Source organism: Prionailurus viverrinus, chromosome B1 (assembly GCF_022837055.1).
Source record: "Prionailurus viverrinus isolate Anna chromosome B1, UM_Priviv_1.0, whole genome shotgun sequence".
Lineage (NCBI taxonomy): Eukaryota > Metazoa > Chordata > Mammalia > Carnivora > Felidae > Prionailurus > Prionailurus viverrinus.
In genome coordinates, this window is record NC_062564.1 from 184,895,857 (window position 1) to 184,913,483 (window position 17,627).

Sequence of the window (17,627 nt, forward strand, 5' to 3'; positions counted from 1 at the left end):
GCTCTTGAACTCACGAACTGTGAGATTATGACCTGAGCCAAAATCAAGAGTTGGACGCTTAACCAACTGAGCCACCCAGGTGCCCCCAAAGATAGGGATTTTTAAACTGCACGGTAGAAGTTAAAGCAAACAAAGTAGATGGCAGTAATTAGTGGGGAAGGAAAATGGCTATCTTTCCAAAAGAATTGCTAATATTGTTGCTCTGGATCCACAATTAAGAAGGCAATCTTTCCTACTACCACATTTTGAAAAAGGTTGTTCATATACCTGGTTCATCAGTTCCCATTTCATTCCATTTATTGAGAAGTTCTTTCTGTTCTCCAACTGGCCTCTAAAAAAGGTAATTTTAAAATTGGTTTCATTTTGTGAAGCTTAACAATGCAGCTGAAAAGTAAGAATCAATAACTTATCTAAAAGGTTGAATAAGCTACCATAACATAAGAAAAAAATCACTTCACCGCACATGGTGAACTTTTTTTGGAATTATTCTTAAACTTTTGTTATTTAACTATGATATTATATCTAGTCTCAATGGCTCAGTTAGAATATGGTGCTAAAGAGTCCAAGAAAAGAAGAGAAATGATCTCTATAGGCCAGTAAATTTCATAAAGAAAAACTGCTCCTTAGCCACATACTACATCTCTTACCCCATCCAGCAACCTCAGAAATGCATCGCAAGGGGGACTGGCCAAGAGAGTATGACTGTGGGTCAGTAGCATCATCTTCCTACATGAAAGACAGTATATTACACAATACTACATACTTAGGCAGTTTTCCATAGAAATTTATCCTTTTTTAAAATATCATCCTTCTGGTGCCTTCCGTGACTTGTCCTTGGAGATTATCTAAAGTTCATCCACTATATCCTGTCTACTAGCAAGGAATAAATAGCAGGTAGGGAAAATAAAGTGAAGAGAAACTTCTTCTCTCCTACTCGTGAGCAGCCAAAAAGAATCCAGAGCATTCCTCTAGTGGCTTTTCTCTCCCTTTTTATCTTCCCCCTCAAAGCCCACAGTGACAGACAAAAGTTGAGAATTTGATCTTTTAGATCTAATGATACTACTATTAGAACTAAATAGTTCTGCAGAGAGATGACCAATCATCCTTCCATTTCCTATGTTAACACTGAAAGATGGTACCATATTGGCTATTATAAGAGGATAACGTGCCTAAACTCCATCTCGTATTCAAAACATATGGCTATTGTGCCGATTAGCCAAAAATAAGGAGACCAAAGGTAATTAAAAATTTTCAAGTGCATTTATAACATGTATAACCTTTACAGCCAAATCTCTAAATAATCTATACGTAGATTATATATTGTGTTTTTATTTATTCTCAAGATATGTTCATTACAAAAAGTACTACAGCCTATATAATAGAAATCTATATACAATACATCCACGTAATTGGCCTTTTACAGATTTTTGTTTCAAAACAAACTGATATACTGTTTAAAGAGAGATAAATCTGCCTAACAATTACAACTTCGTGGTACTTCTAGCACTCGATTCACAATAAAATATTTAAATATTAAAAGTACCTTTTGAAAAAAAAATAAAAATAAAAGTACCTTTCGTGCCAATGGGATACTCAGTTCAGTGCACATACTATTTAAACTCTTCAAAATTCTTTTTTCCCAACTTCCCTGAAATATAGAGAACAACTCATTATTGTTTCTGGTTAACAATACCAAAACTAATTTTTAAAAAATTAAAGATACTATGAGTCCTATAGAAATGGTAAGGTTGGTTGAGATTGGTTATCTTCATTCATTAGTTCACTCAACAAATGTTAATTACTGCCTACTATGTGCCAGATACTATCCTTAGTGCTGTGAATTAAGCCATGAACAGAAAGTCTCAGTTCTCACGGAACTGACTTTCTAGAGGAAGATGGAAATGAGGACAGATCAAAAAAAAAAAAAAAAAAAAAAGAAGAGGAAGAAATCAGCAAGTCATAGGGTGATAAACATTTTAAGAAAAAATAGCAGATAATAAAAAGGTAAATTACATTTAAGTATTTTGTAAACGTTTGATACTCAGAAATCCCATTAATAACCTAGTGAAAATAAAACTTTATAGAAATTATTATACTGTAATTTTTCCTAACATGACATTTCAGTCCTAAATACTTCAGCATGAATGTTCTAATAAGAACCTTCTCCTACATCAACACAATACCACTATCACACCTAAGAAAATTAGCAATAATATTTCATATCACATAATATTCAGCCCACATTCAAACTTTTCCAGTTGTCCCCAAAATATCTTTTATAGTTTTTTAAAATCCAGAATCCATTAAAAATGTATGCATCACATTACATTTGGTTGTTATGTCTCTTTCCATGTAGCTGAATCTAGAGTCTCTTTGTCCTTTTCTTTTTCATGATATTGACTTTTTTGAGGACTCCAGGCCAGTTATCTTTTAGAATGTGTCACGATATGGATTTGTCTTACTGGTTTTTTCACAGAAAGATCTATCCCCTAGATCTCTTGTAAACTTGAAAAAAGGAGTTCTTTTTAATAGTCAGTCATGAATTGATTATCCACACATACCATATTTTAGTAAATCCTTCTTTTTAACACCAAGGTAAAATGCCAATATTTTTTGGTCTTTTTACTAAAATATGCCCTTAGGCTACTTGTAACTCACTGAAAGCAAAATAAAATAATACCTAAGCTCCAAAATTTAGACCAAGAGAGGAGAAAAGAAGAGAACTATATATTACATTATTGATAATGTACAGTTACATCCCATCCAGTCAACACAAGTAGAATAATAATAATAATAGCTCCTTTATGTGGTTGTTATAAAGATTAAAGATGTAAAGTGCTTGGAACAGTGACCTAATAATGATAATAATCATTCAATAATTGATAGCTTTACTATAGCTTTCATTGTTCATAGTTCCCTCTTTAACACACATATTTAAATACATTACCCTCTTTACCTGGAATATACTCTCCATGCTCTACTCCCAACCCCAACATACTTACTCCTACTTTATCTGAATACACCTTATTCACCTTTCAGACCTTCACCTCTGTTAAGCCTCCAGATGGTATCAGGTGCCTGTGCTTATAGTCTCTCTCGGCCCCTTCCTTCACCCATCACAGCACATAGTCACACTTTGTCTAGCACATAATAGATGCTAGATGATTACACAGATTTCTACTCTAAGTAATATTGAAAGCGTTTAAAAAAATTTTTGATATGATGGCCTAAGCAATGAATGAACAAAAGAGCATTCATCTATAGGAGAAATACAGAGCTGTGTGAAGTGTATAAGCTTTAGTCTACTAAATATATAGAAATAGATTTTTAGGAATAAAAGAATACTCTTCATAAATTCTATTAAATACTCACAAAACTAACCCCATTTACTGGCTTCTTTTCTTTTCTTTCTTTCTTTCTTTCTTTCTTTCTTTTTTTTTTTTTTTACTGTGAGTATTTCTCTTGGATTCAAGACTTCAAATACATTTGAGAAACTTATTCACGATCAAACATTAATTATAGCAACATAATCTACTTCTACCTCCAACATCCTTATCCTCAATTTATCTGAATAAATCTTACTGAACTTTCAAGTCTCAGGTTGAAGTACTATTTTCTCTAATAAGCCTTCTGTCACTTGCTTCCCCCACTCCAGACTGTGGGGGAAGGAGGTATAAGAAAGCTTATTTTAAAAAAAAAAAAAAAGCAATTTTAATTCAATCATTATATAAAAATAAAATCTGCATGAAGATTAAAAATCCAATCCCTGGATTTGTATAATTTACCTTAATATATAAAGAACCAAATTGCTATTATTGAATTATGATTCCAAATACTCTCATTTTCAACCACACATAAAAAGGGCTCTTGAACTGATTAAAAGACAATAATTCTTGGAAATAAAAACAAAAAGTTGGGGTTCCTGGGTGGCTTAGTCAGTTAAGCATTCAACTTCATTTTGGCTCAGGTCATGATCTCACGCTCTGTGGGTTCCAGCCCCATGTCGGGCTTCATGCTGACAGTCCGGAGCCTGCTTCGAATTCTCTCTCTCTCCCTCTTTCTCTGCCTCTCCCCTGCTCGCTCACTCTGTCTCTCTCAAAAATAAACATTTAAAAATATTTATTTTGGTAAAAACATCTCATTCAGGTATTTTCTATAAAGTACAATTTTTAAATGATTAATCATAGTTCTCCTAAATGGATATCCCAGGCTACCAAATATTTCAATTCACCAACTTGAAATTGAATGTAATTCAATTAGATGTAACTAGAGATGTAATAGAAAGAGAAAATAGTTACCAAAAAAAAGTTACACAGAAAAGAGATCAGACGTTAGAAAGCATTCTGAAAGAGTTTGGAAAAAGAGCTACAAAATTTACATACATTGCTTTATTAATCCTGTGAGATATGTATCATGAATGAGGAAACTTTCAAAAAGAACACATAAAAGTAGAATGAAAAAGAGTGTTAAGAATTGAAGCAATATTGAGCAGATCTTTATTCAATTATCATTTCTATGTGCTCTATAATTGAAGCAGGAACTTAGAAATCATCCAGAAGAGAAGAGAATGACTAAAAATTGAGAAAAGGAAAGAGGAAAAGAATATTAAATTCAGAAAAATTGGACTTTTGTGGCTAGAACAGGGGGACATGAGGTGTTATACCTGAAAACTCAACTAGTGAAAAGATATTGATTCAACATTTACTGAGCACCTATTAAACACATGCCAGTAAAAATGAATCAAATGGCATCCCTGTCCCTAAGAACCACATCACTTTTGTGGTGGGGGTGGGGAAGAGAAGACAGATACACAAGTCACATGAGATAGGTTCAAAAAGTTCACGAGGGCTATTATCAGCCCATATGCCATACGTATAGAAAGCACTTAAAAGAATAAGCAAGGGAACAGGAAGCTGAGTGTGTCAAAACTTCTAGCTGTTAATGGAGCACATACCACTTCCTTTAAAAGTCTAAAAACATTGAAGGAAAAGTAACTCCAGTGGTTCGCTACGTCTTCCCCATTCCCCGTTCCATATTGATGACACAATGACAAGGATAGCAGGGCTTTTCCAAGGTACCCCTTGCAAGAACTTCAGTCAGATGGTCAGAGAAGTGATCTCCATAGAAATCCCAAGTAGTTAGAGAAGTCGTTTCTATAGACATCAGAAAGGGGAATAGAATTTCCTGACAATGAGGGGAAATCCAAAGTGAAGCAAGTGGCTGTTCGCAAGCTGGGTCACCCTGTGGGTTCCCTGCAGAACTTGAATCTTATTTCAGGGTATTCATTCATTCGTTTACTCGCTGCCTCACTAACTGACATGTACTGAGTGCTTTCTACGTGTCAAGCACAGGACTATGATCGGTGAGTAAATGTCGTAAGGAGCCTATGATCGCTTAATACAAGAAACGGACTTTCCAACAAGTAGAAAGGCTTAACCAAAATGACTTAAGTTAGTGAAATTGTGAGTTCCTTGTCTTCAGAAGTACTCGAGCAAAAGGAAATGAACTCCAGAGGTTGGATGAGATAAACCTGAAGGGTCCACTTCAACTCCAGTTTTATAGATACTAAACTTTTCGCAGGCTCTGTCTGTAGAGGTGACTAAATACTCCCTAAGTCTCAAAAATAAGTGCTCAAAGGGGCGCCTGGGTGGCGCAGTCGGTTAAGCGTCCGACTTCAGCCAGGTCACGATCTCGCGGCCCGTGAGTTCGAGCCCCGCATCAGGCTCTGGGCTGATGGCTCGGAGCCTGGAGCCTGTTTCCGATTCTGTGTCTCCCTCTCTCTCTGCCCCTCCCCCGTTCATGCTCTGTCTCTCTCTGTCCCAAAAATAAATAAACGTTGAAAAAAAAAAATAAAAATAAAAAAAAATAAGTGCTCAAAAAAATCAGTTATTCCTGTGCTATTATTTAAATAAAAATGTCAACATATCTTCAGCACACACAGAAAAAGAAGTAAAAGTGGCAAATGAACTATTGAGAAATGACAGTGCACTAATACAAGATACAAAGAAAATAATGGTTTCTACCCAAAGACTCACAAAATAAAGCTTTAAAATGTTATTTAAAAGGAAAATGAATGCCCTTTTACATTTAAAATGTTTAGTAGGAAGACATTACCTTTTACCCAAACCCATATCCTCTCCAAATGAAATTACTGTTGCCTTCAAATCAGTTTCCCTAATAATTGGAATCTATGGTATTAAGTCAAAGGACTTCAAGAGTTTTATAAATAAATTAATTTCTAAACCATGAGAGGCAAAAAATTTACACAAGAATCAAAACTGTATTGAAATCTCTAACTGGGTATTACTAATTGCCTTGCTACTTTTTTATAACAATGAACGTAAATAAGAAGTCTTTAAAAGCCATCTAATGTAGCATGTAAAAAACTATGAAATTATAAAATTAAAAAATTATTTCCTTCACTCTGAAAAAATAAAGCAAAATAGTTATAACTCAGCTTTCTAATGGAAGAAGATTTTAGCAATTCTCTGATTATAAAAGTAACACATTTATTCAAGATAATTTGAAAAAAAACCAATATGTAAAGAACAGAATAATAAATAAGCATCCATAAATTTTCATCAGCCAAAAATAACTACTATTAATATTTTGTTCTCTTCTTTCATTTTTTCTATGCATGTATGTGTACGATTGAGATATTTAATTAGTGGAATTATATTGTTTTATATTTTGCTTTATCCACTTAAGATAATATCATATACTTTCCTATTTCATTATATTCTTTTAAAAATAACATTGTTGATGCCTGTAGAACATTGTCTTTTGGAGATACCCTGCTGTATATGCAAACCCTATTGTTATTTAGATTCTTTTAAATTTTTTAATATCATCACGAACATAAATTTCTGTGTTTCCCTGATTCTTCCCTTTAGATAAGATCCTAGATGTTAGAAGTGGAACTAGTAGGAAAGGGGTGTACATATTTTTAAGAGGGAACATTTTCTATTTTTTGTATTCAATTCATTCATCACTAAAAAATATATATCTACTGAGCATCTGCCGTGAGGCAGGCACTATGCCAGATGTTGAGGATACAGTAGTGAAAAGAGAGACCCTGATCCTGCTTCCCAGAGACTGCAGAATCTAGATGATAATCAGACAACCCAAGTACTATGGTAGGAAGTATAGAGTGCCTCCTGTATGGAGGAATAGAGACACAGAAAAAGTACCTGGGAATGTGAGATCTCAGGCGTAGAAAGCCTTCCTAAAGAAAGGATCATGTCGCCTGACACCTGTGAATGTGCCAGAAATACGTGAGATTTGTGGGGAGGCAGTTTTACACAGAAGCAATGGCATGTGCAACAGTTCTCCTGGAGGAACAACTGAAGGAGGTCAAGTATGATTAAAGAGAGAAGGCAGATGTGTGTGGAAGCGGGCAGGGGACTGGCAGGATGGTGAGGAACAGTGTGAGGAGGCGAGAGGTAAGACTCGAATGGTAAAAAGAAGCAAGATCATTGACAGTCTTGTAAACAAAAATAAGGAGTTGCGGTTGTATCCTAAGAGTCTGGGAAGTTTTAAGAAATGGAGTGACAATTCAGAAGGCAGAAAGACTAATTAGGAAGAGGATGAGAATTGAAGTCACATAAAACCAACAAAATTCTCTTTTTTGTTTAGGTTCCTGGATTGACAGAGAACTGGGTAAATTCAACCAATAGCACCTCTTGAGTTTGAGCATTTCTGGACTGGATAGAGAAATACGCTGAATATCATCAGGTAGTACAGATTCTAGAGCCAGACTATCCAGGTTGAAATCCCAACTTTTCCACCTACTAGTTTTGTGAAATTGGACCTATGTAAGATCATAAGAGTAACATACCTTATAGGCTTGTCATGAATATTAAATGAGTAAACAGTTGTAAAGCACTAGAATGGTACCTGGCACATAATTAGAGCTCTGTGTGCTCACTAGTATTATTTCGTAAAAAAAAATTCATAATTTAATCACCCATTGTGTATCAGTTTCTTCAAATATTCCTTTCTCTAAAAGGTGTGGCAAAAGAGTTCCCAAATTATTTTACAAGGAAATAGGGTTCTGTGGTCACATAAATTTGAACAACACTGGATTAAATAAAATTAAACAGTTTCTTTACTGCAGAACATCCCTGAGCCTTAGCATCCCAAAATAAATTGTATGCAACAAAATTAAGGAAGCATTAAATTAAAACACAAAGACTAAAAAATAAACACCCACGAGTTCATAGTGACATAAATAAATAACATAGTGATATAAATAAATAAATAAATAAATAAACAAATTTATTATAAATAACTCCCCAGTTCTCTTTCTGCATGGAAGAGAGGGAGAACTCTTCCATGCAGAAACACTCCAAATAATTTCTGTAGAGATTCCCAGCTCAGGGAGGTGGAATATAACAGTCTCTCCTTATGTGTGAACCATAAATAGTGACTTCCTTCCAAAGAGTAGAGCACACAAGGGTGTCGGGGGTGAAGAGTGACTCTACAGTGGGGCAACCTCACAAACACTACCTAAGCCAGGCAATCAAGGTCAACATCAACAGTGGTAAACCAGGTGGACAGTATATACCCTGATATGATGCAGTGAGTATAAATGGCACTTTCTGTCTGTGGTCTTCCTCCCAAAAACCCACAGCCCCAGTCTAATTATGAGAACAACATTAGACGAATTCCAACAGAGGGATAATCTACAAAATACCTGACTAGTACTTTTCAAAACTGTCAAGGTCATCAAAAACAAGGGAAGTCTGAGAAACTGTCATAGCCAAGAGGAGCCTAAGGAGACATGACAACCAAATGTAATGTAGTGTCCTGGTTGGGATCCTGGAACAGAAAAAGGACATCAGGTTAAAACTAAGGAAATAAAGTATGAACTTTAGCGAATAATAACGTACTGATATTGGTTCACTAATTGTAACAAACGGTACCACACTGACTTAAGATGTTAATAAGAGGGGAGACTAGGTGTGGAATCTATGGGAACTCTATAATATATTCTCAATCTTTCTGTACATTTAAAACCCTTGTAAGGGGCGCCTGGGTGGCGCAGTCGGTTAAGCGTCCGACTTCAGCCAGGTCACGATCTCGCGGTCCGGGAGTTCGAGCCCCGCGTCAGGCTCTGGGCTGATGGCTCAGAGCCTGGAGCCTGCTTCCGATTCTGTGTCTCCCTCTCTCTCTGCCCCTCCCCCATTCATGCTCTGTCTCTCTCTGTCCCAAAAATAAATAAACGTTGAAAAAAAAAATTTTTAAAACCCTTGTAAAAAAAATCGTAAACTGTGATTCTAGGAATGAAAAGTACAGCGTGGGGAACACAGTCAATGGTACCGTAATAGCCCTGGATGATGGCAGCTCCCTTGTGGTGAACGTGGCATAATGTATACAATTGCCAAATCACCATGTGGTACACCTGAAAGTGTGCTGTGTGTCAACTACGCCTCAATAAAAAATAAAAATATATGACACGAATTTTCAAACAAACAAACAAACAAACAGTAATTCACCAAGAGGAAGGCAGTGTGGGCCTCAATTTCCAAACTTATTTGTCCATGGAACCCTTTTTTGTAGAGCATCTCTCAGAGCTGGTATTCAGCAGAAAATACTCTGGGAAATGCTGATGTGGTGTAAGAAGCCTGTTTCCCTCATCAGCCCAGAAAATTGAACACCAGTCTAGCCTGCCAAAAACTGCAGAGAGTTGATTTACATCCCAACTCTGAAGACACAATCAAGAGCTAAGTGAAGTTCAAATAACTCATGAAACTTTAATGGGGGGGGGGGGGGGGAATCACATTTTTTTCCTGGCTCTAGTTCCAAAATATTTTCTGCCAACCTGCTTTACTGAATAAAAGCAGAAGGAAACACTCACTGGATTTTATTTTAAGTTCTTTTGATTGTAAAGAGCAAAGAACAGCTTAATAAAGAATCCCCTATGTCCAGGTCTTCTCTAGTGCTTCTACAGAACGTCTCAGCCATCTCCCCCATAGCATACAGCACTTTCAGTGATTAAACCATGAGTTACCCATAGGTGGAATCTTTATCTAATTTATTTCTGAATCTCCAGATCACATGGTAGATTGTCTTCTAGCAGGCATTCAGTAAATATCTTTTTTTTAATATGAAATTTATTGTCAAATTGGTTTCCATACAACACCCAGTGCTCATCCCAACAGGTGCCCTCCTCAATACCCATCACCCACCCTCGCCTCCCTCCCACTCCCCATCAACCCTCAGTTTGTTCTCAGTTTTTAAGAGTCTCTTATAGTTTGGCTCCCTCCCTCTCTAACCCTTTTTTTCCCCCTTCCCCTCCCCCATGGTCTTCTGTTAAGTAAATATCTTTTAATTGAATATCACAATAATTGCTAGAAGAGATGGCAAGTGCCTTTACTATTAATCTGACACAAACTTTCTGAGTTCTTACTACATAAAGGTCAGTATGCTAGATATAATGAGTCTACAAAAATGTTTTAAAATTGTTACTGCTTTCAAGAGGCTTGCAACTAAAGTAAAAACGATGTATACAGAAATTGCTATCACAGAATGCGATTTGTAATAAGAACCATAAAACGACAGCATGCTAAAAGACAGTGTGCTTCCAAAAGAGGGAGAGATCCTTTTCAACAGGGCTGATAACTACAGTAGAGAAGAGACGTCATCTGAGCTGACCCTCACAAAATAGATGGATTTTCCTAATGCTAAGCAGGCAGAAAGAGCTTTCCAGGACAAGAAAACAAAATAAGAAAAGTTTTCTTTTCTTTTCTAAAAGATGCAAGAGGGAGACTCAAAATGATTCCCCTGGAAGAGCACAAAGGACAGTTACAGGATGGCAGAGATTGATAAAGTGAAAGGGAAAGTTAGGGACAAACTAAAAATTCCTAAATGTTGCGCTTTGGGGTAGGAACTTGTTGGGCAATTGGTAGTCACTGAAGATTTGTGAAAAGGCAGTGGCATGTATTATAAGGTTTCATCTGCTTGTAGCTGAAGTTAATTGTGTCAAGAGTACATATGAAGATGGGGAAAGAGATAAGTTGAAAATCAGGAGGTGTCAGTATAAGACAAGGATGTGAATTAACATCTGAAACAAAGTTAGCACTCAATAAAAGATAGCCATCCTCCTCTTCATCACCACTGTGATCACTATGGTAATGGCCTTAATAATAAAAAGGAAGAGAAAGCTGTAAGACCACGGGAAGAAATAATTTATAGAACTTAGTGACTATTTGGATACGGAAAATAGCAAAGATATTTCAAGTCTAAATTACTATAAGTAATGATGAAACTAACTGAAATAGGAAGGTCAGGACGAGATGCTCATTTTAGGAATAATGCCATAGACTCAGTTTTAAACATGTTGAGTTTGATTTCACAGAAGATACGTACAGTAGATAGTTGATCATAGAGGATTGGAGGCAAAAAAGATGTGGCAGCAAAGAGGGAAGCTGTGGAAACCTGAATGTGATGACCTGAATGTTCTTAATGAAATAAGTGGCGTGTGTTAAAAATGAGTGAGAGGGAGGTAGAATCAGGGGCTACACAAGCATGGAAAACTCTGGGAAAACCTCACTGGAAAGCAGATAATGAATGACGAATCGTAAAAGGATTGACAGGCAGCAAAATGAATCCACTGAAAGATGAATGGATTTAGACTGAATTCACGGTAAACATAAAACTCGTGTGAGTTTCCTCCCAAGTATGCCACAGTTTGGGAAAAGACAGTAGATGGCAGAGGTAGCCTTAGGCTAAGGACTGGAATGGCAGGCAGAACAGAAGTCTATGGGGCAGGAGATTGCGAGGTGCAAGGGAGCACACTGATGGGACGGTAGTTACGCCATCCAGACTAAGTAGCCTTCGTGCAAAAAGGAGAGAACTGCCGAAAGATCAGGGAGCTTAAGAACTAGATGCCTCAAGGAGACAGGAACAAATACAAGGGGTCAGGTAGGCGGACACTAACCTGTAGAGGAGGTATTTAGCGTGACCACAGTTAAAGAATCAATTATTTCAACAAACACTTCTTGAGCGTTCCATGGGCTGTGCATTGGGCTAGACGTTGCGGATAAAAAAACACAGTCCCTGCTCTTAAAGAAGGAATAGTGTAGTGCAGGGATTGAGAAACTTTTCTGTAAAAGGGCAAACAGTAAATATTTTAGACTTTGCAAGTCATAAGGTCTCTATGCAACTACTAAACTCTCGACATTGTAGTGCGAAAGCACCCACTGACAATAAGTAAACAAAGGAACAAGGCTTCCAATACGACGTATTTTATTAATTCCTATCATTTTCACGGGCCACAGATATCATTGTTCCTCTGGTTTTTCAGCCAGGTGAAAATGTAAAAGAATATTCTTAGCTTGCCAGCTGTATAAAGACAGGTGGCAGGGCAGATTTGGCCCTTGGACTATAGTGCGTCAACCCGAGTTAGTGGGTAAGTATGGAAAAAAAAAGAGGAGAGTAGTAGGCATGTGTGTACATACATGTACATATACAACGCATACACTTACCGTTCACATGTGTTCTCAGCAACCAGCGGTAGGCTTGAAACATCGACCTATTATTTCCCTCTCTACCTCTTTCCAGTCATGATGGGTAAACAACTTTAGTGTTATGTTCCCTATACCTAATATGCTAGAACTGATACTTTCTCTACACCTTTGAGAAATTTTCAAACTTCACCAAAAAAATATTTAGACCCAACCCTTTTTTTTTTTTGAGTTTACGTCTTTACAACAAAAGATCAAACAATTCTTTCATACATGAATCATTTAATGATTATGTTTTAAGACATATTGATAATACTGTCTGATTGCTAGACCTAAATGCACTACCTAGAGATAGAAATATATGGCATATTTCCTCAAATATCTCTATGATTTTTGTTTACATTGCTTCCTTTCACCATCTAATTTTGAAGGTTTTTAAGGTGAAAATAAAAATGGTGGAATAATAAAAAGCTGCCTAACATGCACTGCTCGGAATGTGATAACTCAAAGCAGCAGGATATTTCTCAGGAGTAGCAGAAGGAACCACGATGATAATTGCTGGAGCTGGGTGATGGGTTTATGGGAGTTCTTTGGGGTATATTTGAAATTTTCCATGATAATTTCTGACACTGTGATTGAGAGAGGTCAACTCTGTGGTGTCCATTAAGCCCCTCGGCGGCAGCAGCGACAGAGTCGTAGCCGGTACCGCAAGGAAGCCTCGTAGAGGCAGGTGCACCAGGCCGTGCTGAGGCGGACAGTCGAGCGTCAGGGGCATGTGACAGGACTTACCAACCTCCTGTTTTAACAGTCCTTTACAGCTTTTCTGTTTACGTCATTTTACTTTATTTTGTAAAGTGAATTGTAGTTGTTTCAGCCTACTTTAGATAGCAGGTTCATTTGAGTTCTGTGACAGAACACAGCATGTAGCGGCCTGCTGTGAGGACAAACATATTTCAAATACAGTATCAGTATCGCTGGCTTCCACGGCCAAAATGTTAAGGGAAGAGTGAGTCAGTTCATTCCCATCTCATTCTTTTAATATCTCAGAGCATCAGGAATAAATTGCCACATAATACTTTTATCACGTTGAAAATCTCAGGCCAGTACGGTACATGATTTTTTCCTTCTTCTACACATTTTCAGGATTACTGCAGCTAAACAGGTGTGATCTTCAGTCACTGAAAGTAAAAAGGAAGAGCATGCAAACACTGTGCTGGAGGGTTCTTACCCAGGCTTCCATGTAATGAATGACATACACTCCTGATACCAACAAGCACTTTTCACTCTGCATTATGTAACTTGGCATGGCAAAATAAAGTGAAAAATGAACAATAGCCAACCTGTGCTTTCCTCATGTATACCAAAGGTTCTTTGAGATGTTCAGGAGGTGCAGCAGGATGGCTAGGTAAAGGAAACCTAGGGACAAAAAGAGGCAGCTAAATATTATACGTTATCTGGATAAGTAATTAATTCTTTTCATTAGAAATTACTCACCTCTGTAGTCCACGTCATATATGAAACAGAATATCTGTTAGCAAACCTGTGTGTTTTCAGAAGGTATAACAACATAATAAAACTTTAAGTCTTATCCTACTAGCGTGGTAGCTTCAGATTAGCAATTTAATTGCTCGTTAAAAGTTGAATTGCACAATAATCTGAATTCATAAATTGGGGGAATTTTAAAATTACTTAGCTTAGTAAATGCTCATGTAAAAATTACCAGAACTCTTATTTTTAGCACATAAATATTGTAACATTTAGAGGGATTTTTTAAGGTTCAAAAAAAATCTGTGAACTCACAACATATCTTTTCGTTTCTCCCAATTTCCTTTTCCATATAGCTATATATTTTTAACATAGTTGAAATAATATAAGTGCTATCTTCCATAAGAGTCATGTTTTAATAGATACAAATTTAATAAAATTTAAAAATGCTAATGTCTCATGGATTCTTTCTGTTTTCTAAGTAACTTTACCTTCGTATTCCAAATGTACTGGTTTTATAAAGAAAACATTTGTTGACTCAACAATATTTGAGCCATTTTAGGTACTAAGGATATGATGGTAATTGAGACAATATCCCCTGTTCTCATATACTTAACATCTAGTAAAGACAGTCAATAATTATAAAAAGGGACAAATTAATAGAATAATATCAGAGAGTAATGAGTACCATGAGAAGATGCCAGCAGGGTAATGAGATAGAAGTGATCTGGAAGGATAGGGAAGGTGTCTAGGGGAGCTAATACTTGAACTAAGACCTAACTGAGAAGAAGGAGCCAACCAGGCAAAGATGTGGGGGAAGGATATTCCAGGCAGGAAGGCAGCAAGCACAAGATCCTGAGTTAGGAACACTTGGAGTGTTTAAAAATCAGAAAAATCCAGAATGGTTGAAATAAAATGACGGACACACAGTGACATGAAATCACAGAGAGAGAGGGCAATAGGAAAACACAACAGTTCAACATTTACTTAGAGATTCCAGTCTTTTTCACAACAACATGTAACTCCTATTGAAATTAGTCGTAACACTTGTACCTACAGCAAAGCAACCATGTTCCAATAATCAAGAACCATACACTGAATTTTCAAGAAGTACCTCATGTGTACCTGAATTTTCAAGAAGTACCGATGTCCCAAAGTGGGACATCGACATGTAAAGTGTTTATGATATACCAAGCTGAACTGCACCTATCCCAAGACCTAAGTGTAAAATGTTCAAATGCCCGTAAGAAACATTTCTGGAATAGAAAAAGCAACCTGGTCTGCCCAACCTAGAAAACAGTTGTATTAACTAATTATTTCCAGCTAACTGTTTTTTCTACTAAAATCTGTACTCTGTGTACCTAAATAAATTACCTTTCCCCACTCACAAATGAAAAAAAATTACGATCTTCATATACCTCAATATTTCTTTTTATATGCAAGATAAGCCAAGACTACACTATATGGTAACTAACTTGAATTTTAAAAAAACTATATACTTCATACTGTTTGATATATCATTTGTAAAGGGACGTAGTTTAGAATTAAATTGTTTTAAAATTCTTTCACGTTATGGGGCACCTGGATGGCTCAGTCAGTTAAGCATCCGACTTTGGCTCAGGCCATAATATCATGGATCGTGAGTTCAAACCCTGTGTCGGGCTCTGCGCTGACAGCTCAGAGCCTGGAGCCTGCTTCAGATTCTGGGTCTCCCTCTGTATCTGCCCTTCCCCTGCTTATGCTGTCTCTCTCTCTCTCTCCAAAAAATTAATAAAACATAAAAAAAAATTAAATTCTTTCACGTTAATGATAGTTATTTCCAAATTTAATAAAACTTAATTTAGGACTGAAACTTGAGAGTACTTACTTATAATCTTAAGTTATTGAATGAACAAAGACATTTAATTAAAAACAGGGAACAAGAGGTGGCAACCCCAAAACCATTAATATAAAACCAAAATAAAGTTAGATTTTTATTCATTCAGAAGTATTTAATAAGAACCTACTAAGTGTTTATGGTAATAAAAATAGTAAACAAATAGGCTAAAATTCTGTCGTTGTGCAGCTCACATTTAGTTATATGCAGAGATGAAGGTTGACAGGTAAGAACAAAGCACGGAAACTTGGGCATCACTCTTGACTCTTGTCTCTTCCTGTCCCTGAAATCCCTCTAAATCCTTCTCATCCTTTCTCATCCCACTGACACTGTTTTAGACAACCGACATCTCCTGCCTGTATTCAGCCAACAGGTTCTTAAGCAGTCTCCCCTGCTTCCACACTATTTTCAGCCTATTAGCCAATTTGCCTGGCTGTATAGCCACAAGCAATGTCTTCCTTATTCACCAATGATTCTATTTCCAGTGTCTAGCATAACGCCTGGCACATACTGGATAACCAGTACATTGCTTAGTGAATATAAAATGCAGACACGATCATGTCACCACTCTGCTTAAAATTCTAAAATGACACCCAAGTGCTCTTAGGATCCTGCCTAAAAAGCCTTGAAGAAGCAGCACATCCCCACCCACATATCTAGAATCGTCCTTTACCATGTCCCTCGCCCTGTACCACCCAGCCATAAACTTTGTTCCTCCAATGTGCCACACTTTCCCAATTCTGAATCTCTGAGCCCGTTGCTCCCTTCTAAAGCACTTTTCTTCTCTACTCCTTCCCCTGACTTACTCTACCTTAGCTTTTGATTTCAATCTGAATATTGCTTCCTTTGGTAAGCCATCATGACATCCCCGACCTGAGTTAAGTGCCTACCCCATTTGTCTGGCCCATCACAGCACTTCTTGGACTATGTACTATCCATACTATACTATACTATAATTGTGCTCTAATTGCCTTCTTAAACCGTGTGTGCCTCAGAGATGTGAGCTCCAGGAAAGCAAAGGCTATCCAGCTTGTTCACTATCCTCAATTCCTAGCTCAGTGCATAACACATAGCAAGTACATTTAAAACAACATTCAAAAGAAGGCAAAGAAGAACGGTGATTAGGACATTTTGGGAGTGCTCTGGTCTACTGCCTGAGGACTCTTCCAACAAATGCCATGAATATCTATAAAGACTTACTCTATCTTGTGGTCTAGTGTGAGAAACCCATTATCTAAAATCTTCCCATTTTTGGTCCACTACTGCTCAACATTCATACCTCTCCAAGGTATGGTGGACATTTGCACATATCTACTATAACAGTAGACTGTGGGATGTTTTTATAATATATATTTATATAGAAAGACTTTAAAAAGGATTATTTACTTCTTTAATTTATATTCCTTAAAAGAAAGTGATAGGTCACCTAATTCTTAATGAACTGTTCTACACAAAGTACAATGAAAACTAAGGGAAAAAAAGGTACATGTTCCATGTAAAGACTGTCTTAATTAAATCTTTTTAGTAAGTTTAGGATTAATAACTGAACTGAGTTTCTTCAATTCAACAAATATTTATCACGTGTTAGCATTGGCATCTGTTGACTCAAAATCATTTATTTGATGCTCTAGAAGGTACTAAAAGAAATATAGAATTCAACTCTTAAAACATTTTTTAATCCAGGTGAGAGATAAAATATAAACATATGTGAGATGCAGTAAAACACATGTGCTTTGGAATCAGACAGCTGGAGGTTACGACCTAGTACTACCATTTACTAGCCATACGATCTTCAGTAA

The 17,627-nt window shown here is 36.7% G+C and overlaps 1 protein-coding gene across 4 annotated transcripts in view; it reads right to left on the minus strand.

Moving 5' to 3' along the window:
* Window positions 1-17,627, minus strand: part of TBC1D19 (TBC1 domain family member 19) — a 152,347-nt gene that overhangs the window by 100,250 nt on the left and 34,470 nt on the right. For 3 of the 4 annotated variants that reach the window (XM_047857045.1, XM_047857048.1, XM_047857047.1), the window contains 3 exons: window positions 13,808-13,883; window positions 1,574-1,648; window positions 268-331 (listed from right to left, as the gene is read on the minus strand). In XM_047857045.1, coding sequence (XP_047713001.1) covers window positions 268-331; window positions 1,574-1,648; window positions 13,808-13,883 — 215 coding nt within the window. Of the gene's footprint in view, window positions 1-267; window positions 332-1,573; window positions 1,649-8,695; window positions 8,821-13,807; window positions 13,884-17,627 lie in introns of those variants that run through there. The other variant, XM_047857046.1, reaches the window with a different exon arrangement.